Raw genomic sequence first — 26,873 nt, forward strand, 5'->3', positions numbered from 1 at the left:
ATGGTTCACATTTTCAGGACTTTGAAACTAGAGCTTTGGTTGAGGATTAATATTTGATGGAAGATAATTTAATAGAAATTTTCAGGTGGAAGTTTTTTGGTTTCTTTTCATAAAAGGCTCTCTTATGTTAAATGGATTATTAGATGTTAAATGGATGTGAAGAAATGGCAATTGTCATCTGATTTTTGGTAATTAAAATTTTTGCCAAAATTTATAAATAGCCACTTCTATTTGGGGTTTCTGACTTAAGTATCAATTGCTTTTTATACATTTCAAAATAAAACAACTGCTTTTTTTTTTTTAAGATTTTATTTACTTGAGAGAGAATAAGCAGTGGGGAGGGGCAGAGGTAGAGAGAGAGAGAGAGAGAGAATCAAATTCCCTACTGAGCAGGAAGCCTGATGGTGGATCCCAGGACCCCGGGATCATGACCTGAGCCAAAGGCAGATGCTTAACCGACTGAGCCACCGAGGCACCCCAGAACTGCTTTTTTTTTTTTTTTTAAAGATTTTATTTACTGGAGAGAGAGTGAGAGAGAGAGCACAAGCAGGGGGAAAGGGTAGAGGGAGAAGCAGACTCCCTGCCAAGCAGGGAGCCCAATGTAGGACTTGATCCCAGGACCCTGGGATCATTGACCTGAGCCGAAGGCAGATGCTTAACCAGCTGAGCCACCCAGGCGCCCTTAAAACAACTGCTTTAATACATAAAAAGACAGTTCGCAATATTGTACAAAAATTACTTCAGATTCTTGAGAATTTAATTTTCTTTAAAAACTTGGAGACCTATTGCTCAAACTTTTTGGTGTACTAAGTTTTTCTCATATTCAGAGCAATAGGATTCTTTTAATTCTAGTTTTGCATGAAGTGTTCAGGAATTCCCTTTTATTAAACACACATAAAACTTAGAATTTACCCTGTTGTATATTATTATTTATAATCATCTTTGTGGATTACATAAATAAACACTAAACCCATGGAGAGCATTGGACAATATCATTTTAGGTGTAAATTTTAAATCCCAAGGGAAAAAAATGAATTAGTTTACTATAGTCATTGGTTTATTACTATAGTGCCCCATTTATTCTTCTAATTGCCCTTAGATTCCATTAAGTTATGACATAATATTAAAGTTCTATCCTAGGTGATACTCTTGTGCCATTCAAAACCTACTTTCCCAATTTCTATTTTTATGTAAAAACCATATTTTCAAATAATACATTTTTTGGTAAAAACTTTAGCTTGACTATTTTGCCCAGAAGCTAAAAAAATGATACACATCTTCAGAAATATGCTGATAAAAATTGTTAATAAATTTGCTTTTATATTCTGATAAGTGTGCTCAAACCCTTATTTGATGTATTAAAGACAACTTAGAGCATAATTTTTTAAGAGAATATGTTACTAAGATTTTCCCACTGAAGCATTATCTGTCAATGGGGCTCAGGTTCCCCCCATTTCTCTCTCTTTGCATTACATTTCTGGTAAGAGTCTCAAATGATGGGGATCCCAGAAATACCAGTTGATTTTGTTTTCTCTGCCTCTAAATGATAGTATGTGTAGAGAGAAATTGTACAGATACACAATTTAGACATTTATTGTTTTTTCTGAGCGAAATGGAAGAACAGGGAAATAATGGAATTAGAACTACCTATTAATGCTTGTTTTTCTGATCCATAGAAATTTACTTGTTCCCCACATGGGTAAACCTTTTTTTAAGGGCTCATTAGTTGTAATTCCACCATAAAAGTATTGACAGAACCCATTTTACACGAGTAGCCTGTCAATCATCAAACTCTGGTTATTGGCTAGATCTTTTTCTAGTTTGTGATTTTTTTTTAACCTAGATGTGGTATTTTGGGAAAAAAGTCTTTTGGGACTTAGCATAGGAAAATATTTAAAGTAGCAGTACTTATTGAGGGTCACAACTTTTGGCGGGATTCCAAGGAAGATTCCTCAGTATAATAAATGGTCAGCTCATATTCCTCTTCTTGAACCACCTACAAAGAATTAGGAAAGGAGAATGGAAATGAACATTATTATTGAGTACCTAGTATATCTCAGGAACATTTTTACCATACAGTTACCTTAATTTTCACAACAGTCTCATCAGGTTCGAGGTTCAACAGTTATTAAATGAGAACTGAGAATGAAACCCAAGAACATTAGACTTTAAGTCAAATGCTTTTAAATTTGAAGCATAGCTAATGGGGTGAACATTTGGGTAGATTTTCGTTTTGCTCAATGTACGAAAGTACTATAAACCATGAGTTTTCTTTTTAGGAAGTTTTTACCTTTATTTGGTACTCATGTCCAAAGCTCACAAACTACTTTGGTTTTTTAACAAAGAGGAGCAAAAAAAAAAAAAAAAAAAAAAACCCAAAATATACAATTTTATTTTATTTTTTTAAAGGTAAGTATTTTTTTTTTTTTCTTCAAGATTTTATTATTATTTATTTGACAGAGAGAGACCCAGCAAGATAGGGAACACAAGCAGGGGGAGTGGGAGAGGGAGAAGCAGGCTTTCCAAGGAGCACGGAGCCCGATGCAGGGCTCGATCCCAGCGTCCTGGGATCATGACCTGAGCTGAAGGCAGACACCCAACGACTGAGCCACCCAGGCACCCCAAAGTACACAATTTTAAAGTACTAGGATTCTCTAGAGCAAGGACACCGCCTCCTTGTTGACTTTGCATTCTTTTCTGATTTGTTTTACAGATAGCTGCAAGTTTAGATGTATAACACAGAATTTAAAAAAAAATGTTATTGATGTGACATTCAGGTGTCATTCAGATGTCATTTACAGATTGCTATGAAATGATGACTCTACATGTTACCTGTGGATATTGGTCCTTTTAAAAGAATATAAAAAAAAGTGGTTAGTTTCTTAAATGAAAACATAAACTCAAGTGCTATCTTATATAATGCCCAGTCTGATAATATAAGAATCATTATATTGTTAATCATTTAAAGTTTAAATCTGTAATGCAGTTTAAACAAAGCAAATTCTTTTCCTTCTTGAAATTTTATCTTTATTATGTCTTCCTTTCTCCTTTTATATTATAATTAGCTCAGTGTCTTTATTATCAGTTTATACTAGATTTTTTTTTTAAGATTTTCTTTATTCATGAGAGACAGAGAGAGGGAGGGAGGCAGAGGGAGAAGCAGGCTCTCCGCGGAGCAGGGAGCCCAACGTGGGACTCGATCCCAGGACCCTGGGATCATGACCCAATCTGAAGGCAGATGCTCAACCGACTGAGTCAGGCGCCCTATACTAGATACTTCTTGATACAAACCTAATAGAGTACTTCACGCTTTAGCAACTAGACAACTGGATCCTTTTTTAGATGGTTTTCTGTACCTGTATATACAGATAGGCCTTTGCAGGCTCTCTCGGATCTATCATCCAGTAGTTTGATGACGGAAACTTCTGAATTCCTCAGCAGTTAAGGAGTATAGAGTCTGTAATTATGCCATCACGTACATATTTGCTTATATGTTATCTTGGATTGATTTTTTCTTGTTTGATATATGTGTGTCTTGTCTCCCTTAAGGCAGGATTATAAGCTTCCAAAGTGTAGGAACCATGTCTTATACTTTTTAAATCCATTGTAGGATTAATCATTACCTGTGGGTTAATTTTTCCTTTCTTCTAGTTTAAGGGTCAGACTATAATCCAGAATGGCAAAGCAGATGAAGAGTCGTCAGTTGTATGCTTGCTCTTTGATTTCTTAAAGGAGGGAGAATATGGAACTTGCAGAGAAAATGAAAAATTAAAGGGTGCTTAGAGGGTCATTTGACAAAGAGATGGACTTTTCAAGTGTTTTGAAATTACTAAATTTCAAACTAAATTACTAAAATAATGGAGAATGCAGCATAATTTTAGAAATGCATAAAACAACTTTGAGGATTATAGTTATTAAAATTATTTTTTAATTTAAATATGTGATTTTCTGGTATGTTTTAATATTAGGACTCGCTGATTCTTGAGAAGAGTCAAAACTGGAGTTCTCAAAAAATGGACCACATTCTGATTTGCTGTGTTTGTCTTGGAGATAATAGCGAGGATGCTGATGAAATAATTCAGTGTGACAATTGTGGCATTACAGTCCATGAAGGTAATTTTGCTTTGTTTTGTCTCCTTTTTGAAACAGCTAATTGACACTGAATATAAATAAGTAAAATCAGCTCTTTTACATTTGTACTGTTGTAAAGTTTTTCTATAGTATTTCATGGTTTTTCAATTGAAGTAGGACATATTGAATCCTCAAAGTATCCTGGGTGTTATTTTTCGGGTTATGTTAATTTAAAATGTGTTTTAAATAACTGAAATAGAAATATTATATGGAAATCACAGTATTTCTTTGAAAGTCAGTGTTATGATAGTTTCCTTCATGGCATTTGTTTCAAATGAAATTTAGATACAGGGAAAAGTCTAGTATGTTAGCCTGGTAGATAATGTATTTAAAAAATTACATTCTGAATCTAGTGATACATAGTTTTTTCTTTTGTGTATATAATTTTTAATTTTAAACTTGAGTATTTAGAGAGATTATCTTTTAAAATCTGAAATAGAAGCTAATATATTGAAAATACTTTTCCCAATTATTTTTGAACCTTTTTTGTTAGGTTTTTTTGCTTGTTTTTTCACTTAAAAATTTTTTTTATTTTGACATAATTTCTGACTTACAGAAAACTTTTTTAAGAGTACTACAAAGAATTCCCATATACTCTTCACTCAGATTTCCCAAATGGTAACGTTTTGCTGTTTTATTTTCTCTGATACAACAATTTCGTTTTCAACTCTTATGAGAATAAACTGTAGACATAACGTCCCCTTCTACCACTAAATACCTCAGTGTGTATTTCTTAACAAGGGCATTTTCTTGCATAACCATATAATTATCAAAGTCAGGAACTTAGCGTTGTTTGAATTCAACTATCTAATCTAATAACTCTGTTCACATTTTGCCAATTATCCCTATAATGTCCGCTCTAGCAAAATAAAATCCAGGTTTATGCATTACATTCAGTCATTATGTCTATTTGGTCACCTTTAATCTAGAATATTTCTTGAGTCCTTGTGTTTCATGCCGTTGGCATTTTTGAAGAATACAGGCCAGTTCATTTATAGAATGTTCTTAATACTAGTTTTTTCTTTTCTCATGGTTAGATTCAGGTGACATGCTTTTGGCAGAAATGCCACAGAAGTTATGTTGTGTTTTCAATGTATCCTATTAAGAAGCATATAGTACTTACTTTTCCCATTATTGGTGATGTTACTTATCACTTGGTTGAGAGGGTATCTTTCAGGTTTCTCTCTGGTAAAGTTATTATTTCTTCCTCTCAGTTAATTTTTTCCTACAGGGCCACGATCACCACAAAACAGTTTTTCTATGGCCTTGTCCTTACCTGCTCTTTTGGTATTACAGCCCTTCTTCCAAATAGTTCTGGGAGTCTGCTGGGCTTATGGAACCTGCAGAGTCTGTGCTTCTTTAGCCAGTACCCTCTTGCTGTCATATAAAGCTGCACTTCCTTGCTGCTAAGGCTCACTATAGAAATGTCTCCTATTCATCCTACTCATTCACTTATTTTTTTCAGTAATGTTTGTTGAGTACCTTCTATGTGCTAGGCATTCTGTAGATTTTAGGCAAGTAAAATAAATTAGAAATTGCTGACCTCATGGAGCTTAATATCTAGTAAGACAGGCAATGAAAAAATAAAACAATAAATAAATATATATCAGGTCATAGTCTGAACTATGAAGAAAAATAGGGCAGGATAAGCAGTATTGGAGATGCTGTGGGTTGGGGTGGGGAGGTTGAGTGGGCAGGTGGAAGTTTGTATTTATAAAAGATGAAAAGGAAAATCCTCTTTAATAAGGTGATATTTGAGCAGTGACCTGAAGGATGTTAGGAAGCAAGTCATGCAACTCTTTGGGGAAAGAGCACCCTAGGAAGAAGGAGTAGCAAGTGTAAAGATCTTGAAGTGGGAACACAGTTGGAGTGTTTATATCATGGCAGGAACTAAGTGAGCAAGCTGGTGAGTGGTGGGGGTAGAGATGGGAGCAAACCAGGTAAGGCCTTGCAGGTCATAGATTTTAGATTTGACTCTAATGGTTGAATTTTGGGCAGAGGCTTAATATGATTTGATTTATGTTTGGGAAGGATCACTCTGCTGGGTTGGGAGTGGACTGAAGTGGGTCTAAGTTGGGAATCAGGGAAACCATTTCAGAGACCATTGCAATGATGTAAGAGAGGAAAAGGTTTTGAGGTAGATAGTAAAAGTTTGGTTTTAAATGGTCTGGAGTTTAGTAATGTTGGGACTAGAGATAAAAATTTGGGACTCATCAGCCTGTAGATGTTATTTAAAGCTGTGAAACTGGATATGCTATCTAGGGAGTAGTAAGGTGGTTCTAGCATTTCAGAGGAGATGGAAATCACATGGCCAATGGGATAGGAGGAGAACCAGGAGTAATGACCCAGAGGCTAAGTAAGGAAAATGTTTCAAACAGAGAAAGTGAGTAACTGTCAAATTCTGTTTCTAGAGTCAGATAAAGACCTATGTCATGTGGCAAATTTTCCTAATGCAGTGGTAGACTCCTGAGTATACTACCAGGCAAGCCATCCCAAAGGTTGTAGGAGAAAAGGTTCATGGACAAAATGCTTATATTACATGGTTTATTAAATAAGAGTAAAATACATGGAGAAAAGCAAGGGGAAAAATACGAGATTAGTTAACATGCTTATGATAGAGTACAAGTTGGTGGAATGATCACCTGAATCCTGGGGTACAGAGTTTGTATTGTATGTCCTGCCTCTCTCTGCCTTTTCAGCCTTCCCTGCTGAAGGTATGGTTATGAGAACCAGAGCCCACATAGGCAGTACCCGGGGCCAAACACGCACTCTCTTGGACAGATCCAGAGATAAGTATGCCTGGTTACAGCTTTAGTTCTCCACTTAACCTACAGAATAGCCATGGGTTTTGTGTTTCTTAGGCTGTGGACACATGGAGCCAGAATAGGTGTAACTGATGGGTGGCCATACTGAGGCCTCATGATCAGAGAGAGAAAGGGATAGAAGCAGTAATATGAGAGAGCTAGTGTCTTTTGTAACCTAATTTGGAAATATACACTGTAATTTCTGCATATTGTTCACACAGACCAATCCTACTTAAATTTAAATGTAGGAGGGCACATTCTAAAACTGTTAATACGAGGGGCACTGATCATTGGGGGCCATCTTAGAAGCTGCCTATCACAGATGCAGAGATTATATAGCATGTTAGTATACTATACTAACAGGGAAGTGACCAGTGGAAAGGGAGAGTTGACAATTGAGATAAGGAGAGAAAAGGAAGCAGTTGCTGGAGCAAGGGCTTTGAGTACAAGGCTAGAGGGGATGGGATCCAGCACCAAGTGAAGAGATTGAGTAAATATAAGTAGCCATCGTAACCAGAGGGAAAAGGATATATGGATACAGATGTAGGTAGGTTGTTAGATGTGGTGGTCAGAGCATGTGCAACTTAGTTTTGAATGCTTCTTGTTGTGTCGGTGAAATGGGAAGCAAAGTCATTAGCAGAGAGTGGAGGTGGGGGAGATGTTGGGAGATTGGGGAAGAGAGGTTGGTATAAAATAGTTATTTGGGAGAATGAAGTGGACTAGGGAAATATTGGCATAATATTGTATGTGTGTGTACATATATATATATTTTATTGACAGACAGCTATAAAGGACCACTTGTGATTAGTGGTAATGAATTAAACAGACCAGTCAACATGGTTGTGTGTATGTCTGGTTTTTTTTGTTTTTTGTTTTCGCCCCGCATGGTTCAAATTCCTTGGAGCAGGTGCAGAATAGGTAAACATCAAAAGCAGCTGCTGTGCTGCTGATGTGTAGCTAATATGTGGAATAAATAAATAAGGAAAACTAGGTGGGGAAACTGAACAGTTTTCTACATCTTTAGGAGAATCTTTATGTTGTGGTATAATTTCTTTGTTGGTAGTATTGGGAATTCTGTGAACTTCAGATAAATTGAAAGTGCAAGTATAAATCAAAAGTAAAACATAAATCTTGAGAGTTTTTTAAAAAAATTATGTTACAACTTTTTCCCTCTAGTATAATTTCCCATTTCCTTTGTTAATCTTGGAGTTTCTGATGTGTAATTGTGATTATATAATTTTCTTTTTTTTTTTTTTTTTTCCCGTGGTTTCTTAGTAGAGTTAGAGCTAATAGCTTGAAAAATTCCTAGTTCTGGTGATTTTTAATTATCTGTTTTGCTTTAAGGGAGAACTGTTAGTTATTTTTTTAAAAGATTTTATTTATTTATTTGAGAGCACAAGCCACTGTGTGTTTATGTGTACTAGTTGCGGGGAGGGGCAAAAGGAGAAGGAGAAGCGGACTCTCTGCTGAGCAGGGAGCCTGATTCAAGGCTCCATCCCAGGGCCCTGGGATCATGACCTGAGCTGAAGGCAGACGCTTAACAGACTGAGCCACCCAGGCGCCCCAAGGGCAAAAGTGTTATTAAAGATTAATGTATTTCTCATAAATACATTACATAAATACATTTTTCCTTTTAACTTAATTTCCTGTAGGTTATGTTTGTCTGACTAGTCTAAAAGATTCCTTTACCAAATATCACTGAGTACTATGTTTGAGAAGGGGTTGTTTTGATAAGATATACTCCTGACTCTCCATTTAAGTGTTTTTGGGTAATACTTGGGTAGTTTCAGAAAGAAAGTATATTGATTAATAGATCTGTGAAGAATTTTTCATCTTCCATTGGCTTTATATCAGTTGAGTCTACTAATAGAAAAATAAAAATAAAAACAAAAACAAAAATCCTGCTTAATATTCATTGGTTAGATGGTTGATTTTCTCTTCTGGTTAAGTGTAATGATGGTAATTCTTAGTATAATAATGTGTAGCCTGATCAGTATATAATTTTCTGGTCCCTTTTTGGGTCATCACACTGTTGCCAGCCTGTGTTAATTAAAGCCTGGGTTGAAAAAATAAACAGTGACATGTGACTTGGTCCAAATAATTTAGATTTTTTGTTTTTTAGTCTCTTTCTAGGTGTACCATGTTCGTAGTCCTTTTTAATTTTTAGTTTTGTTTTTCTCTAAAATGGGGTCAGCAGCTTGTTAGAAGTGTCAGTTCTTCACTATCCTAATGGGAGCTTTCATGACTGCTTAATTATTTTAATTTTTAAGGTCTTTCCCCCTATATAACTGAACTCTTGCTGCATCTAAAGTAATTGGTAGATAAATAAGTTTTTAAAAATGTTCAACTCATAGTATTTATTTATTATTTTTAAAAGATTTATCCATCTATTTTGAGGGAAAGAGAGCGAGCGAGCACGCACACGCGAATGAGCAGGAAGGGCAGAGGGAGAGGGAGAGAGAATCCCAAGCTGGCTCCATCTCAGGACGACCCAAGCCAAAACCAAGAGTCAGAGGCTCAACTGAATGCACTACCCAGGCGCCCCCACAACTCATAGTATTTAAATTAAAATGTCAGTCTTACCTATTTCAGTATTTTTTTTTTTTAAAGTGTTGCTACTCAGAGTAGGGTCCATGGATCCACAGCATTAAGCAGTAGCATTTATATAACCTGGGAGCTTGTTAGAAATGCAGAATCACAGACCAAGTCCCTTCTGAATCAATCTATTTTGACAAAATCCCAAGATGTTTCATATACACATTAAAGCATTAGCTCTGTTGATAATACAAAGAAGTAGCCCTGCAATGCTTATCAGGGTAGCTAAACTTGAATATTTTTAAGATTATCATTGGGCCCATTTAGCACCAGTTTATTCAGAAGGATAGAAGAACAAAATCACAGCTTGCCACCAAGGTAACCTCATGCCTTCCTTTTTGTGAGTCTTTGTAGTAGTCCCTACAGCAAGCAGCTCACAGTCTTTTGGGAGCCATCTTCTTTGGGCTATGTCATTCTCCCCTACTTATCCCCATTTATTGTTACTCTCAGTTCAGATGCAGTCTGCCAATGGGGTCCTTTTTACCATAAGCAATATTTCCAAGTAACACAACTGATACTCTTTATCAGGTTCCCAGAGTAACAAAGGAGAAACTTAAACAAAAATCAGAGTCTAATGAAGCAGGGGAAAGGGTTAACGGAATCACTGGGGATCCTACTAGTTCTCTATACTGAGGACTAAGAGACAAAGGGCTCTAATGCATGAGTCCCTCTTGGACCTACCTTCTGTTGACCAAAGCAATAGCTATTATGTACATAAACCACTGGAAGTATTGAAATTTCTTTTTTGTATCCCGCGCCCCCCCCGCCAGACTTCCCTGTTACTGTCTTTTGAGTCATAGGTCCCATCAGCATTTCTGTCTCTCTAGTGTTGCTCTTTTTACCACCTAGAGAGGATTGAAGAGAGATTTGGTGAGCACAACTTTCTCTGTGATGTTGATGTAAACATTAATTACTATTTAAACGAATTTCTTTTGTTACCTTGATTCTATAAATATTTAAATGTAAGATTTGGTGCTAGCAAACAGGAGGATGTACCAGATATAGTCTCTGCTGTTTTTATATAATAGGGGAAAGAAAACATGTAAAATAAGAGCAAAGAATAACGTTTTTTAAGTGAGTTATAAATTCTTTGCTATGGGTGTATTGAGTGCATCATACCTTATTGGTAAATCTAGGTGACTTGTGAGTCAATTGCATGTTCTCTTTTTGTAGCTGATTTCGAGGTTCATTGGTGCATCAAATGCTAGTGGATACATCATATGTTCAAAAAATGGCAGAAAGCTCCTCCCACAGGAGAAGATTTTAGTATTATAATGAGCTAAGGATAACTTTATGATAACTCAGGGGGCTTTTGTGCAGGTCCTCATCTCCAACCCAGCTCAAACTGGCTCTCCTAAGGAGCTGTCAGGTAAGACACACCTGGCAAGACACACCTGTCAGGTGAAACACCTAGTTGGGTGTTTCCTTGGCTGGAACTGTCGGTTCTGCAAAATAAAACACACTCCTTCCCTGCTTTTGTCCCTTTTCCTTCCTTTCTGCTGGTAGTGTTCAGCCCTCTTATTTGAGTAACTTTCTGTTGCATCCTAGCTAACATTTTGATAAGCAAGCAGTAGGCTGCTAATCCTTGCACTAGAGAACATGCAATTGACTCACAAGTCACCTAGATTTACCAATAAGGTATGATGCACTCAATACACCCATAGCAAAGAATTTATAACTCACTTAAAAACTCACATATATATTTCTGAATATATTGTATTTAGCTTACTGCTTTTTAGTTCTGTGAAATTTTAAGGTATTTATGATTTTTACCACATTTTATACTACTAGATTTATTTATGGGCTATTAATGCAACTTTTTCTTTGCATTTAGAAATCACTTTTTCAAGGCTCCTATTATGTGTTTGCTTTTTAGTGTTATGCTCCTGTTCATTAAAATAAGCTCATCGAGGAACTGGAGGGTATTATGCTGAGTGAAATAAGTCCATCCGAGAAAGACAATTATCATATGGTTTCACTCATATGTGGAATATAAGAAGCAGCACAGAGGATCATAGGGGAAGGGAGGGAAAACTAAATTGAAAGTAATCAGAGAGGGAGACAAACCATGAGAGACTCTTAACTCTAGGAAATAAACTGAGGGTTGCTGGAGGGGAGGTAGATGGAAGGCTGGGGCAATTGGGTGATGGGCATTTAAGAGGGCATGTGATGTGATGGGCACTGGGTGTTATATTGCAACTGATGAATTATTGAACTCTACATCTGAAACTAATGATGTACTATATGTTGGCTAATTGAATTTAAACAAAATAAAAAAAATTAAGCTCATTGAAGCAGAGATTACTTTGTGTTTGTAGAGACAAATTATACTTATGAAAAATATTTTCAGCACAGAATCATAAATTTTGTTTATTTTTAGAAATGGGTGTAAGACAATTTAGAGATATTTTATATATGCATAAAAGTATAATCTTATTTATTTTTTTAAAGAGAATGTGAAGTAAAACCTTGATGAATTTTTTTTTTTTTATTCTGTGGTAAATAATCAGTGGCAAATACTTTTGTCTGTATATCTGTATGCACATGAGAAAGCAAGACAAATCTGGAAGAATACACATCAAAGTTTAAAGTATGTTTATCTCTAGGTAGTATGATCATGGAAGATGTTTTCTTTAGCTCATTTTGTTGCCAACTATGTGAATTAGGGATAATAAGTTGGTTAGAAGTATAGTCTTGAATGATTGAAGCCACTGTACCTATATAAGGATTGGAATCTGAATATCTTGTTTAACAAGTTCCTGTGTTTTTTACGTAGAGTCTAAATCTCCTGTATGTTTCTGTTTCTGCCATGGTTGTGGCTGATATTTGGTGTATACAAAATAAATATTAATGCTTTTTAGAATACAGATAATTGTCTGATGTTCTCTCCAGTGGTCTCAGATTTTATAGTGGAAAAGATTATCACCTGAGGTACTTGATTTTTTTTTCTTTTTTTTTTTTTTAAGATGTATTTATTTTAGAGAGCACGTGTGCGTGCTGGAGGGAGGGGCAGAGGGAGAGGAGAGAGAGAATCTCAAGTAGGCTCCCCGCTCACCAGAGATTAATGCCCCGCTTTATCTCAAGATCCTGAGATTATGACCTGAGCTGAAATCAACAGTCAGTGGCTTAACTGACTAGCCACCCAGAAACCCCCTGAGGTGCTTGTTTAAAACAGATTCTTGGGTACTACTCCTAGTGATTCCCAATTCAATAGGTCTGGGGTGGGGCTCTAGTATCTACAGTTTTAAAAGGTGCGTTGGGATTCTCTTGCAGAAGGTGGGGAAGATCATCCTTTGAGAGACATTGGTTTAGAAGGAAGTAAAATTTGAGAGAGAAAAAGAATGGGTAGGCGGTTGTCATGCCGGAGCTTAAGACAGCTGCAGATATAGGTCATGGAAATGAGCCAGGGCAATGTAGAGTAAAGTATACCTTCTGGTATAAGGTGGGTAAGACTCACAATAAGATTTTTAAAAGTTTAGACTTTTTTATTTCTTATAGAAATGGTTGGGAACAAGGCAAGAAGAGATAAAAACTAAACTCTGAAGACAAAAAATAATGGACCAAGACGGTAGAAGGTTGAGACTCGAGGCAGATGGGAGCTAGGGTGTAAACTTCTAAACAGATGCACCTCTTCTTGCTCTGGTTCTCCTACTGTCTTCAGGGCTGATTTTTCTGAAATTCACATCTGTTCATATTATTCCCCTATTTAAAATTATTTTGTCCCTTTAGATTAAAGTTCGCACTCACAGCAGGACTCTTTTAGATTTCATAACCTGCCATTTGAATGACTTTTCCAGTATTAGAGGGCTTTCACTTACACTATTGCCTCTATCCAGATGCCTTCTATTCCACAAATATAATCTAAATGTATAGGTGTTAAATTAGCGTTTACCATTGTCTTATCTTGTTAGGAGATTTGAAAAATCATTTTTTATTAAAATATTTCCTATTAAATGTAAGTAGCATATAAACACAAAAGTTGCAAATATAAAAGTACGTAAAGTAGAACAATGAATTACTGTCCTTTATCTGAATTCTTCTTTTTGCATAGGAAATTACCGTTAATAGTTTGGTCTGTATTCACATCTTTCCCTCTCTGGTACTCTCTAACCCCAATACAGGTGCTATTCATTTAACTTTATTATATTACATGAATACATTTTCATTGTAGAACATATCAGTATATATGAACTAAAGAAAACATCTTCCATGATCATACCACCTAGAGATAAACATACTTTAAACTTTGGTGTGTATTCTAGACTTGTCTTGCATTCTCATGAGCATTCAGATACACAAACACATTTTTAAAAAATTTAATGGCTGGTAATATGCAAACTTTTTTTTTTCCAAGATTTTATTTGAGAGAGAGGGAGAGAGAGAGAGAGAGCGCATGCACATGAGTGGGGGGAGGGGTAAGGGGAGAGGAGAGAGAATCTCAAGCAGATGCCGAGCTTAGCATGGAGCCCGATGTGGGGCTCGATCCCACAGCCCTGAGATCATGACCTGAGGCGAAATCAAGAGTTGGTCATTGAACTGACTGAGCCACGCAGGCACCCCTATGCAAACTTTTCTTGTGACCTCTATACCTCTGTTATCACTGTGGTATTGCCCTGCTCCTGATCCAGGATCCATTCATGTATTATGTGTTGCTTTTTGTGTCTTAGTCTCCTTTAACCTAAAACAAATTTTCTGTCTTTTTGTGTCTTTCATGACCATGTGTTGAAGAATATAAGCCAGTTTTTAGAATAACTTGTAAAATTTCCCTCAATCTAGATTTGTCTGGTTTTTTTCTCATGATTAGATTTAGTTTAAACATTTTTTGGCGAAAGTACTATCTTGATGATGTTTACCTCCCGTTATACCACATCAAAAAAGTATGATGCCAGTTTATTGAATTTTTGGTGGTAGTTAAGGTGGTGTCAACTAGAACTCCATTTTAAAGCCATTTGTTTTTCTTTTGGTAATTAACAAGTAATCTGAGGTAATAACTTTGAGACTTTGTTAATATTCTGTTCCCTAATAGCTTTTTGCATGGTCGTATTAGGGTTCTTGTCAGAATCAGTTATATATGTAGCTCCAAGATGGGGATTTTTAATTCTGTCATTCCTCTACATTAATAGGCAGCATTTATTTTGTAGAGAACTTCTCCCTTTTTTCCTTTTCAGTTATTATTGTGCTCTCATATGTTATCATCTATTACCTGATTACTCTTTCTGATACTTAAATTGTCCAAATTTGACCAGTGAGAGCCCCTTCATGTAGGCTCCCATGTACATATGTGAACACACACATCACATATGCATATGCTCATGCTCTCTGTCTCTTTCTCTAAATAAATGGGATAAATACCATGGGACTTTTTTCCCCGTTACTTGCTGTATTTCACTCATATGTTAACCTGTTAATATTGAGATTCTTTTCATATGAGTACAAGTGGGATATATTATTCTTTTTAATGGTACATAGTTAGCTATAGAATGGTTCAACCATGATATCTTTATTTTTCTTTTTGTTTCTAGTTTTTCACTTCTACATAGTACTAACAGATAGGTGTCATATATATTCATGTAATAACTTCTGTGGGATAGATTCCTAGAAGTGAAATTGCTGAATCAAAAGATAAGTGCGTTTTAACTTTTAAAAAGACAGAATTGCCAGAATGATCTTCAAAAAGATTGTACCTATTGATATTCTTACCAACAGTGTACAAAGTACTTGATAACTGCATATTAGCAAATTTTCTTTTAATCTTTTGGAAACTCTCACTTTATTAAAATATGCGTTCACGTTATTATGAGTGAGGTTTGGTATCTTGTGGCCAGTTGCATTTTATGTTCTGTTACTTGCTGTGCATTTCCTTTGTCATTTCTCAGTAGGTTTGCTTGTCTTTTTCTCATTGATTTACTGGAATTCTTTTTGTTTTAATGTTAATCCTTTCATTGCTATATGTGTTACAAAGATTTTCCATCCTTGCAAATATTTTTTCCAGCCTTTCATGTACTTTGAAACTTTGTGGTATTTTTCATTGTTTATATAATGTTCATTTTTTATACAATTACAGCTGTAGATCTTTCTGTACTACTTTTTAAGTTCCAAAATGAATTTTTATATAAAATTAATCCAGAGAAGGGGAAATTTTCTAAAGCATAGTGGGAAGCTAGTATTGCTGGTTTCTTTTTTTTGTTTGTTTTAAATTCAGGTGCCTAAGTGACAGACTTCCATATTATTTATTTGAAGAAACAGAGAGAGCACAAGTTGGGGGGAGGGGCAGAAGAAGAGGGACAAGCAGACCCCCCGCTGAGCGGGGAGCCCAATGCGATACCGCAGGGCTGGATCCCAGAACCCTGAGATCATGACCTGAAGTCAGATGCTTAACTGACTGAGCCACCAGGTGCCCCTTCTTTTTTTAAATATACTTACTCTTAAGCATAATAAAGAGAAGTTTTTAAGTTGAGATTTTGCTAAAAGATAGTATTTGAAATACTGCTTATTAAATGTATAACTGTCTAATTACTTTTCAGAGTACTCACTTCATCTAAATGTAGATAAATTTCTTTTTGAAATCAAAGGGTTCCAACTTGTCACTTAGTATAAACACCTTAGTGACAAAATCTTATACTGACTTGTAATAGTAGGGTACCCCTGACTGTGATGTCAGTTATTCCTGATATACTGATTGCACTGTGTCTGAAGAAAAATGTCACATAGGTGTCATAGTACACGATAGAGCGAGCATTAGGTGATGCACTGCCCTTTCCAGCAGTTACCCTTCGGTTTAGCTGTTGTGCATGAAATGAGATAAGGTCTACTAAGAGATGCTTTCCCCCCATTCATTTTCAGTCTGCTGTTAACTAGCCATAGACCATTTTTATTTCGTAGTATATGCAAAAATATATCCTTATGAATGTTTATTGAGTAGTAAAGAATGTTCAAGTTACAACCATTTGAACTTTATAAGTCAGCAGACACTTTGGTTCTCTTACACTTTAGGATATATTTGTTACAGGTATCATACATCTTTTCTCACGAACAACAGTATTACTTTACAATCTTTTTTTTTTTTAGTGAGTAAAAATCAGAGGTCTTAGTGATAGGATGTTAAGAACAGAAAAAATGTTTTAAGTTTTTAAATGACAACTTTTGGGTTCCTGTTTTTTTTCTATACTGAGAAATAATTTAGGAGAGATATTATTAAATACATTTGTAGGTCATTTTAACTCAGCCTCAGAGATGTGGTTTGTCCAAAATTACATAACTCTAAAAGATGGAAGACTGCAGGTCTTTTGCTCCCCCAAGACAAGTTGAATGGGGAAAATTTCCACTGATTTGGATTATCCATACCCTTGTATAATTCAAAACAACTGTTAATACATTTTATATCATTTTTCCTTAAATGTGATTTGTGTAAGTTGCATGTGTTACTCAGAGATTGATGCTAATCAGATGGCCATAGAAACATATTTTTTCTGTTTACACATTGGAAAACATGAAAACACTGTATGAAACAGGTTTTATATGTCTATAATTTTATTTTATATGGGTACCCAAATGAAAAATATTTTTCGTGATCTTATTGAAGATGCAGTTTTGCATCTTCTACTCAGAATTAGGTAGGTAGAAGGAAATAAAAGTTGCTTTTATGTTTTTAAAAAGATTTTATTGATTTTATTTGAGAAAGAGCGAGCACGAGTCAGGGGCAGAGGGAGAGGGAGAAGCAGACTCCCTACTGAGCAGGGAGCCCGATCTGGGGCTCGATCCCAGGACCCTGAGATCATGACCTGAGCCTAAGGCAGATGCTTAACTGACTGAGCCACCTAGGTGCCTGGAAATAAACATTGTTTTATGGTACTTTAAATTCTGTTTTGCATGGAGGAAAGAAAAAGATCTTAAAATGTATTTAGTCATTAATTAAAAGGTATCAGAGTGGTTATAATATGTTATAACTTTGGTCCTGAGGTCAGTAAATTCAATAGGTATGGTAGAGAAATACTGGAAAAGTGGCAAGTGAAGAACTCTATAAAGGTCATAACACTGTGAATCATCTTTCACGGGCATTGAAGCTGAAGAAGAAATACTTAATGCACCTGCTGGTTGCTCTTTGAACTTACATGATACCGATCTTCTAGGTTACAAAGTAGGGATTTCCTAGGAGAATTGCTCAAAAATAATTCTTCAGGTTATTTGTAGGTTTAATCTGTGTGCAGATTTTTGCCATGTGTATAGAATATTCTTTAAAAAATAGAATTGAAATTTTGCTTTATTGTAAAAAACTGCTGTGATTTACCTTGATTTTGGCAAATGAAGTAAATAAAATAGCCCCATGGGGGCTTTGTTATTTTGGTAATTGCCTACTTTGTGTGAATACAGATGAAAGAATCCTTTGAAGTAAAAGGAACATTATTTTGTAAAGAAAATAGATTTTTTTCCTTGTACTATTGCATAAACCTTTGAGAAAGCAGATTAATTTTCATTTTTTTGTTTTGTGATTTTTCTTTGAATACAGTATTTTGCTTACTATTGCGTTTACTGAAAAATTCTTTTTTATTGGTGATAATAACTGCTCCCAAGAAGAAATTTGTATTTCCTTTCATTTTAGGATTTGTCATCTAAAAAATGTATATCTAAACAGAAGTGAAGATAATGATTACCAACCCACAAATTTAATGATATTAAAGAAATTAAAAGTTTTGATTTCTTTGCTCATCTTGTGTACTATATAGTCTAGCTCCTTTGAAATCTTTTCTTTGGCATCCTTTTGTATGATTTTCAGATTACGTTAAGGTTCACTGTTATAAAGCCTTTGAATGGCATAAAGGTGACAATTAATGGCATCTGCTTCAGGCAGCTTATGTAAGTCATAGTTGCAAACCAACTTTTTAGTTTTATTCCTACCAGGCTATTTTAATTATAATCTATAGTCCCTGGTAGCATTGTGTGACTAAAATACTTACACATGACTATTGACCTATTAATGACATCTAGTAAATTAATGTTGATGCTTTAAAATTATTTACTAGTTGTGTATGGTTCTTTTTCTTTCTGGGTGATTTAACTCAGTATTTATATAGTTATTTATTCATTTTAATTTGAGTATTTTTGGTGTTTGTGAGAAGACACTCTCCAGTTTAGGCTCCAATTGTCTGTTTAATGTGTAACCAGTTCAAATAATCACATCTTACATTGGATGCATATAAACTTACCTGTGGGGTAAAGCCTTTTGAGAGATGAGTGTTGCTTACATATGCTTCTCATATAGTGTTTTTTTGTTTGTTTGTTTTTAATGTCTTCAGTTTATTGGAGGTCACTTTGGATGCCCCTTAGAATTTGGGACTTAGATTCTTAGAATAAACCTGGTCAGAAGATCCTGGGGTGGTTGATATTTGGCTATCTGTAGAAGCAGCCTATCTTGGAGAGGTAATAAATGTGTCTTAGGAGATCAGAGAAGTGCCCCAGCCTAAAGATGATGAGGGTGTACATCAGGCCTAGAATTAAGTTGTAGTTTATTTCTATTTATGCATTAATTTTTTTTTCTCTTCAGGATATTTTTATCATGAGGGTGGTGTTGTCTAGGTAATATGAAGTGTTGCGTCAAGCATCATTTAGGAAAAAGAAAACTATTTAGGAGTCATGACTATTGTAGTCGTTATGTAAGTCATCAAGAGTTCAACATGTTTTTTATAGTCTGGGTGAAATGATCTCTGAACTTTTCAGTTGCCCTTTATTGGATTCTATATTTATCAATACTGTGATGGTGCCAATACATTCTTCTTGGTATTTTTATACTGAGAAAGAATTATTCATGATAATGGATGTGACATAACTTTCTAGTGAGGTTGGTTTGTCAGGCACAAAGAGCCTCATCAACACCGAGTTCATTGACAAAATTGAGTTTCAGGAATTTTAATGAGAACCTGATCTTACCAAAATGTTGACAGTGATATTTTGCTTGAATTTCATGTTGGTGTTCATGTTTCACATCTATTAAGTTCAAAATCAAGGAAAATCTTTTTAATTTTATAAAAAGTTTTAACAAATCTGGAAGTGCAAATAGTAACTTTAAATATAATTTGTAATTGCAGATATGTATATTTGCATAGATAAGGAAACATTTTACTCTTAATAATTGAAAGGTAGATGAAGTATAACATGACCTACTCTAAAACGTAAAGTTTGCAGTGAGAATCTTTAAAAATTTTTATCACATTTTCTCATTAAATAATTTAACTTCTCTTAGAATATTGAGTTAAACAGAAAAAGAGTAATCTGTTTTTATTAATTTCAGTTATGGATAAATTTTTATAGAAGATAGAATCATAAATGTTTAAAAAGATCAAATACCTCCTAGAGCTAGAAGTTGGCTCAGTTGTGAATGGAACTCAGTTTGTCTAACTCTAGTCTGAACTATTCAAATTGTCCTATAACCTTAATTTATGTCTGTGTGGGTTTATGTATTTTTCTTTTACTAATACTTAACTTTGTGTTTATGGTTATATGAATTTGTGTTTTATCTGCCATCCCCAAAGTTAGAGACCTTTTTGATTATATGTTTGTTTTGCGTGAGCATGGTCTTAAATATTTAAGTGTCCATTACAAAAGGAGCTCAATGAATGTTAATCAGTAGTTCTTAGATACAATCTGATTTCTTTTTAATGAAGATTCCTATTTTTATGTAATTTTTATTCCCGTAATGCTTTTCCAGTAGACGTAAAATTATTTTAAAAGGTCATTTGTTTCATTGTGCATACTATGGTAGGTGAAAAAGTACTTTTATAAAATGATTTCACGTACATGTTTTGACTTTAATATCATTCTTATAAACCATTAGGTTTTCAGATTTGTTCTCTACTTCCCTTTTTCTTTTGTAATTTTATAAATGAGTTAAAAAATAAACTAATCATACCTTTTTTTTTTTTTTTTTTTAGGTTGTTATGGAGTTGATGGAGAGAGTGACTCTATTATGAGTTCAGCTTCTGAAAACTCCACAGAACCTTGGTTTTGTGATGCCTGTAAATGTGGTGTTTCCCCTAGCTGTGAACTCTGTCCCAATCAGGATGGAATTTTCAAGGAGACAGATGCTGGAAGGTTGATGTCATAATTCTGATGGGTTTATATGTCTGCTTTATAATGTGTCTGCTTCTATTATTTTTTCAGTTACAAACTTTTGTTTGATTGTTTCTTTGTATTTTTTTTGGCATAGGGTAAATGGACGGTAGGCTACAGATCAGGGGAAGGAGAAAAGACTATTTATTGGTTATCTGCATTTGCCTTTATAGCCATAGTCCCATTTAATCCCAGTGATGACTCTATAATGAGACAGTTGCTAAAGTTTTCCATTTTGTAGGTGTAGTACCTGAGCCTTAGATCATTAAGTAATTTTAATTTGATCAAGGTCACAAGCAGGTGAATAGTCAGATTTGAACCCAGATCTGTCTGACTTCAAAAGTATATCAGAAGACAGAACCCATACAGTGGTTTTAGAAGGGGACTTTACAGAATTATTAAGCTATGATAAGAGTAACTGTGATATCACAGCCTGTACCCCTGAAACAAATAATATATGTTAATTAAAAAATAATTTAAAAAAAACTAATGATGTACTACAAGTTGGCTAATTGAATTAAAAAAAAAAAAAGTAACTGTAATATAAAAGAACTCTAAAGGATACCCTAAGGCCGAGGGAGAGTATCCAGGGAATGACAAACTTGGAAGACCCCTCCCCAAGGCTGGAGTTCAGACCTTATTGGAGAAGGTGTAGTTGCAACCTATTGGATGGCAGAGATGCTTACTGGTTTGCCTGGGCCAGAACTGGTCTTTAGTTCTTGGCAAGTGGGTGTCTAGGCACAAGTTGCAGAAGGTACTGGGGCACCAGTATGGTGTCTGGAGTGTGTGGGTCCGTGTTAGGAGGGCCACAGAAAAGTGATCTCCAGGCTGGGCTTGCGAGGGCACAGAGTTGGTAGTTGGTGTATGTGGCTGGGGCAGAGCCCTGGCAGATGCTCTTCATCATCCCTGCTGAGAAGTGCTTTCCTCCTACAGTGCTCTCTACCACTTCTACTAAGACAGCTTAATATCGTGCTCACTGTAAAGGAGAAATGCTGAAGGGATTTTCTCCATTATTGCATAGCAGATATTTGAGGTGGATTTGGAGCTGAGAGGCAATAAATTGATAACTGGCACAAAGATCTATGTTTTTTTCACTACACTCACACTAATCTTTATTATTACATTTGAGCAATTGTCATCATAATAGTGTTGATATTTTTCATGTTTTTGCCCAGGAGACTACCATCTGGGTAGTTTAAGAGTAGTTCCTGCCCTCTTATATTTTATGGATCATTACCTACCCGACCTCCCCACCGCCCCCCCCCCAATATGAGTACTAAAATATATTAAGTTTTTTATTTTGTGATGAAATATTTCAGTATTTTTAAAAATGTTTAATATTGGGACAAATTTTCAGCATTATTTTCCATATTTTAACATTGAAAAGGATAGGATACATTTTATCCCAAAGTAAAGATAGTCTTTAAAATTTAATACATGTTACTTTAGTAAAGTCAGAAATATTTTTCTAGAAGAACCATGAGAGACGATGGACTCTGAAAAACAAACTGAGGGTTCTAGAGGGGAGGGGGTGGGGAGGATGGGTTAGCCTGGTGATGGGTATTGAGGGGGGCACGTTCTGCATGGAGCACTGGGTGTTATGCACAAACAATGAATCATGGAACACTATATCTAAAACTAATGATGTAATGTATGGGGATTAACATAACAATAAAAAATTAAAAAAAAAAAAAGAAATATTCTTCTTATATGTCCCTTGGTTGGTGGAGAGGCCCTTGAGAAATGTTGCCATACAAGGTTGTTGGGATAGCATAGAATCTACCATGGAATCTTGGAGAAGCCTGTGTGTTGATGTCTAGGAAAAATGGCTAAAAATCTTAGCTCTTCTTCCTCATTGCACATCCAAAAAGATGAAATAAAATACAAGGCATAACAAATGATTTGATGTATTGACATGAACCTTTAGTCTCTGTCATAGACCCGGGCATTATGTCATGTTTGGACTGACTTGGGCCCAGAATTAGGGAATTGAGTGCAGCATTAAAAGTGTGTGCTTCCAAGTTGGACTGCCTATATTTGAGTTCTGGTCTTTTTTTTACTAACTGTGATTATAGGCATTTGATTTAACCTTTTAAAACCTCTATTTTCTTAGTACTTTGGAGAGGAATGAGGTGATTCCTATAAAACAGTACAGTTTCTGGAGCATAGCAAGTGGTTAATAAATGTCTCCTTATTTCTACTGCTTCTTCTGCTACTGCTGCTCCTAATGGTTTTCTTACTACCAGTATTGTTCTATTTCCTTAAGGTGATCATAGAGTATCAGCTGCATGAATTCCTTCTGGTAACTATTTAGTCCTGACAGTTGAAATTTTTGGTGAGAAATTGTGAATAAGTAAGACAACTTTGGAAAACACAGAGCTTCCTCTTAGGGAAAATAATTTGTTTTAACTCTTTTCTTGTTCATAATTTAAAAGTTCTTTTGAAAAACTATAAAGTACCTGTCTCTTCACGCTATTATAATCCACAAAATAACTTGTAAAATTGTTTCTGAATGGAGAAAAGAGAGGCCCCTTTAATTAGATTCACTGAGAAATATTTGTACTGACTCCTGTGGATCTTACCTCTACAGACACTTCCCTTGATGGTACAGCCTCGCAGAAGTTCTTCTATAGTATTTGAACATTTTATTTGCATTGAGGCACACACTCATCTGTAGGCTATGGTGGAAATTATAGGTCTTGAAATAGTTTGAAGGATATAGTTGAACCTTGATATACTTTGATACAAGGCAAAAAAAAAAAGTCAAGAAAATTTGGCAAGCCATTTGGTGTTCTAGCTTCAAATGGTAAATGGGGGAAAAAAAAGAACAATGTATGGAAAGAATGAAAAAGGTTTTGAAACTGCATATCACATAGGCTAATTAGACTTTTTCCCCCTCTGTTTCTGATGGGAGCCGCAAGTTCTACATCTAGTTAGTTTGCTCTATTAAAATATGTGAGTTTAAAAGGATATATTAATAGTTTCCATGCTAGAATGACAATTTTGACTCTTCGTTTTTTGGTGGTTTTATGTGGTGCTTGATTTCTGTTTCATTTCCCCAGTCAACATCTGTCCTTATAGCTCTAAGCAAAATGGACGTTAACATAGCAAAGATTGTTCCCTTTTGATTTCTCCATGTCTTAATTACAGAGTTCTAAAGTATGTACAATTAAACAAATGAACAAAAAATTATTTACAAAAGGTATTAAAAAGGAACAAAATTGTCTCAGCTGTTTGATATGCATTTTAATAAAGACCCAAGTTGACATCCTCACATCAGTGGTTGGGGAAATGATACACTTGTGTGCCAATCACACTGAAATGGCAGTTTAAATCTGTAGTACTTGCATGACTTGTACTAAAACATTTTCAGAAGGTCAGTATGAAGCAAGCAGCCAGCTGTTGGGTTTATCAAAGATAAACTCCTACAGAGTACAGTGGCATTTAATACACCAGTGGAGCATGAAAAAGCTGCGCAAATTAAATTGAGAAAGCAGCTGCTTGTTGAAGATGTGTATCTTTATATCGAACTCCACAGGATGCATTTGGGAGGTTGGATTAAAACATTTTATCAAGAAAATCTCAAAATCTTGGATTTTCTTCTCAATAAAAAAGATAATTTCTAAAGATTTGTAACTGTTTTCCCCAGTGCCTCTATAAAATGATTCTTAGTCTTACTCTTTTAAAATGTATAATGTGTCACAAAACACAACCATATAGCAGTCGTAGCCTCTCGAGCTGTGATAAAGCAGAATTTGTTGTTAATATAGTCACAAGGTTAAGAGAGATTTGCTGTCTCATTTTTACCTTCTTTCTTACAGAAGTGATATAGATCTGTTTAAATTTCGAAATCCGGTGATCCCATATATTGTGTGGTTGTATGTAAACAGAAAGGGTTCCTGATGCATTTCAAAAGTTTCAGCGCAGCTTTTAAAAAATGAAATTAGAATCAACTACCTTTTTTTAGTGTACTGAAACTTCGAGCATTCTTTATTTAGTGTTACGTATCATTCAGACTTAATACATGTGGGGCATATAAGTTTTAGTACAAAGGTTGTATGGTGAACAGATGAGTGAAACAGGACTTCCTTATATTTTATAACTGTTCTGGACAGTCTTCGAGAATCAGTTTTAACCTGGGAAGAAAGAAAGGATGAACATTAAAAATTGTTTTAAAGTGTTCTGAAGGACTATTCCAACAGCTTTTAGAAAAAAGTAACAAGGAAGAATAATTTTACCTAATTACTGCAGAATTACTTCACAGTTCTTAAATTAGATCCTTACTTCTCAGAGTGCTTAAAGTAATGAATGTGAATACCTTTCCACGCATAAGAAAATGATGTTTTGTTTCATTTGAATAGTGGTTTTGTGCAAATATTTAAGAAAAACAGGTGAGTGCAAAATGCAGTGAACTGAAGTGACAGGCAATTATAGTTAACTTTCAGCTTTGGCTAAGTGCTAGAAAAGTGCTTATTGCAGTTGTGCTTATTCGATATTCTTCAGTTATGTGAGATTCTGAGATCTGACCATAGAATTCTTTCAGTAGTTATTTGAGATGGCACATATTTTATGTTTATTTTCCTTGTGGGCATTTTATGAAAGGGTTTGATGGCAAAATCATATTTTCTCTCCTTATAGATGGGTTCACATTGTTTGTGCCCTGTATGTTCCTGGAGTAGCCTTTGGAGATATTGACAAATTACGACCAGTAACACTAACAGAAATGAATTATTCCAAATATGGTGCCAAGGTGAGACAAAGTTTTCTTTATTGTCTAAAAGAGAAAAATTTTACTTGTTAGTTTGTATGGCTTTTTACTAATACCATATCATTGTTGAGTACAGAAATGCTTATTCTTATTATACTAATTTGTAGAGTAGTTAGCACTAAATCATCTATTATTGATAGTAATTTTCCCAGGAAGCCCATAATTTATAAATTCCTTCATGTATTCTTTAACTTGTGGGGTAAAATGATAATTGATTCTACTTACATTTCTGTGCCATTTAGCACACTCCCTAGCACATATGAATTCTCAGACTAGTTAGAACAAATACAAACCTAATTTCTGACTTTACTTTTGAAATGGAATTTACCAAAATTACGAAAAGAGTATAAGAAGCACCTATTATTTTACTTAGACTTCAAGGACTGTTTTTTGTTTTTTTTTAATGACTACAAAACCTGTCTAGCAACTGATTCTGAGCCTCAAGTTTATAAATTGGTTTTTATTGCTTGAGCTTTAGGATTATAAGTGATAGAAATACACTTATTAATTTAAATTTAGTTACATGATTACTACAGACATCCCTGTAATATTAGAATGAATTAGGCACTGATACATTCTCTTCCATTGCTGTCTTTTGGGAAATTGGGAAGGAAGACTCTTGAATAGCATTAGTAACACATTAAGGTGGGGTGGGAAGTTTACAGATTGTTGGAAAACTCCGATATTGAAAATTCAAGAATTTGACAGTTTCTGCTGTTATATCCAGAATATCCTCCTTAGGTTCTAACCACCATCTGCATCCCTCACGCTCCAGCCTCACTCCAAAACTCTTGTGCTTTAGTTTGGGTAATTTCTATTGAATTATCTGTAGCATCCCTCTCCAAAATTAGCTAAAGCCCCCAGGGAGAAAAACAGACCCAAGCACCGAACTTACTTTCCTGGTCCTCAGGTAATTCTATACTATCTTTTTATCTCTCTGCCTTTAAGCAATAGTTTAAAAAAAATACTTTGTCCAGATTTTCTAGTTTCTAGCAGGATTAATACAAATTACCTAGTGTACCATTATTGGGAGTGAAAGGTACTGCTTTTTGATAACAGCTTCATAATTCATAAACACAGAGCCTAGAAGGGACTAACAAGTAATTTTCAGTAGGCACACAGTATTATCATAAATATAAATCTACAAGCAATGAAAAACACAGGAACCAGATATTACTTCATATATCTGAAACCAGCAGTGACCTCTGAACCGAAAAAGAGAATCATTAAATATGCAATTGTGAGCTGATTTTTCATTATCACCTGCTTTTGTTTTGAAGTGTGATTAGGAAGTGGGGTAAAAAATTATGCATTCTCTAGCTCATCTGCAAAATCAGTGATGTGAATTATAACTGGGACAGCTCTTCTAGACCTGTCTATCCATTTACTAATCCTGGTTGCTTTCTTTCCTGTGTTCTCAGTTGCTTAGTTCCCTAGCATTTTAAATGATTCAAGCAATTGAGGAAGATTCT

General features: G+C 35.1%; 1 protein-coding gene across 10 annotated transcripts in view; it reads left to right on the forward strand.

The window, feature by feature from the left end:
- Nucleotides 1–26,873, forward strand: part of PHF14 (PHD finger protein 14) — a 220,056-nt gene that overhangs the window by 34,930 nt on the left and 158,253 nt on the right. For all 10 annotated transcript variants that reach the window (XR_004919219.2, XR_004919220.2, XR_004919221.2 and 7 more), the window contains 3 exons: nucleotides 3,969–4,113; nucleotides 20,456–20,615; nucleotides 25,272–25,383. Coding sequence is in view for 7 of the 10 variants with exons in the window: in XM_078059312.1 (XP_077915438.1) it covers nucleotides 3,969–4,113; nucleotides 20,456–20,615; nucleotides 25,272–25,383 (417 nt within the window). In the remaining 3 variants the exon portion in view is untranslated. The remainder of the gene's footprint in view (nucleotides 1–3,968; nucleotides 4,114–20,455; nucleotides 20,616–25,271; nucleotides 25,384–26,873) is intronic.

The sequence above is a fragment of the Halichoerus grypus genome, chromosome 12, assembly GCF_964656455.1.
Source record: "Halichoerus grypus chromosome 12, mHalGry1.hap1.1, whole genome shotgun sequence".
NCBI classification, from domain to species: Eukaryota; Metazoa; Chordata; class Mammalia; order Carnivora; family Phocidae; genus Halichoerus; species Halichoerus grypus.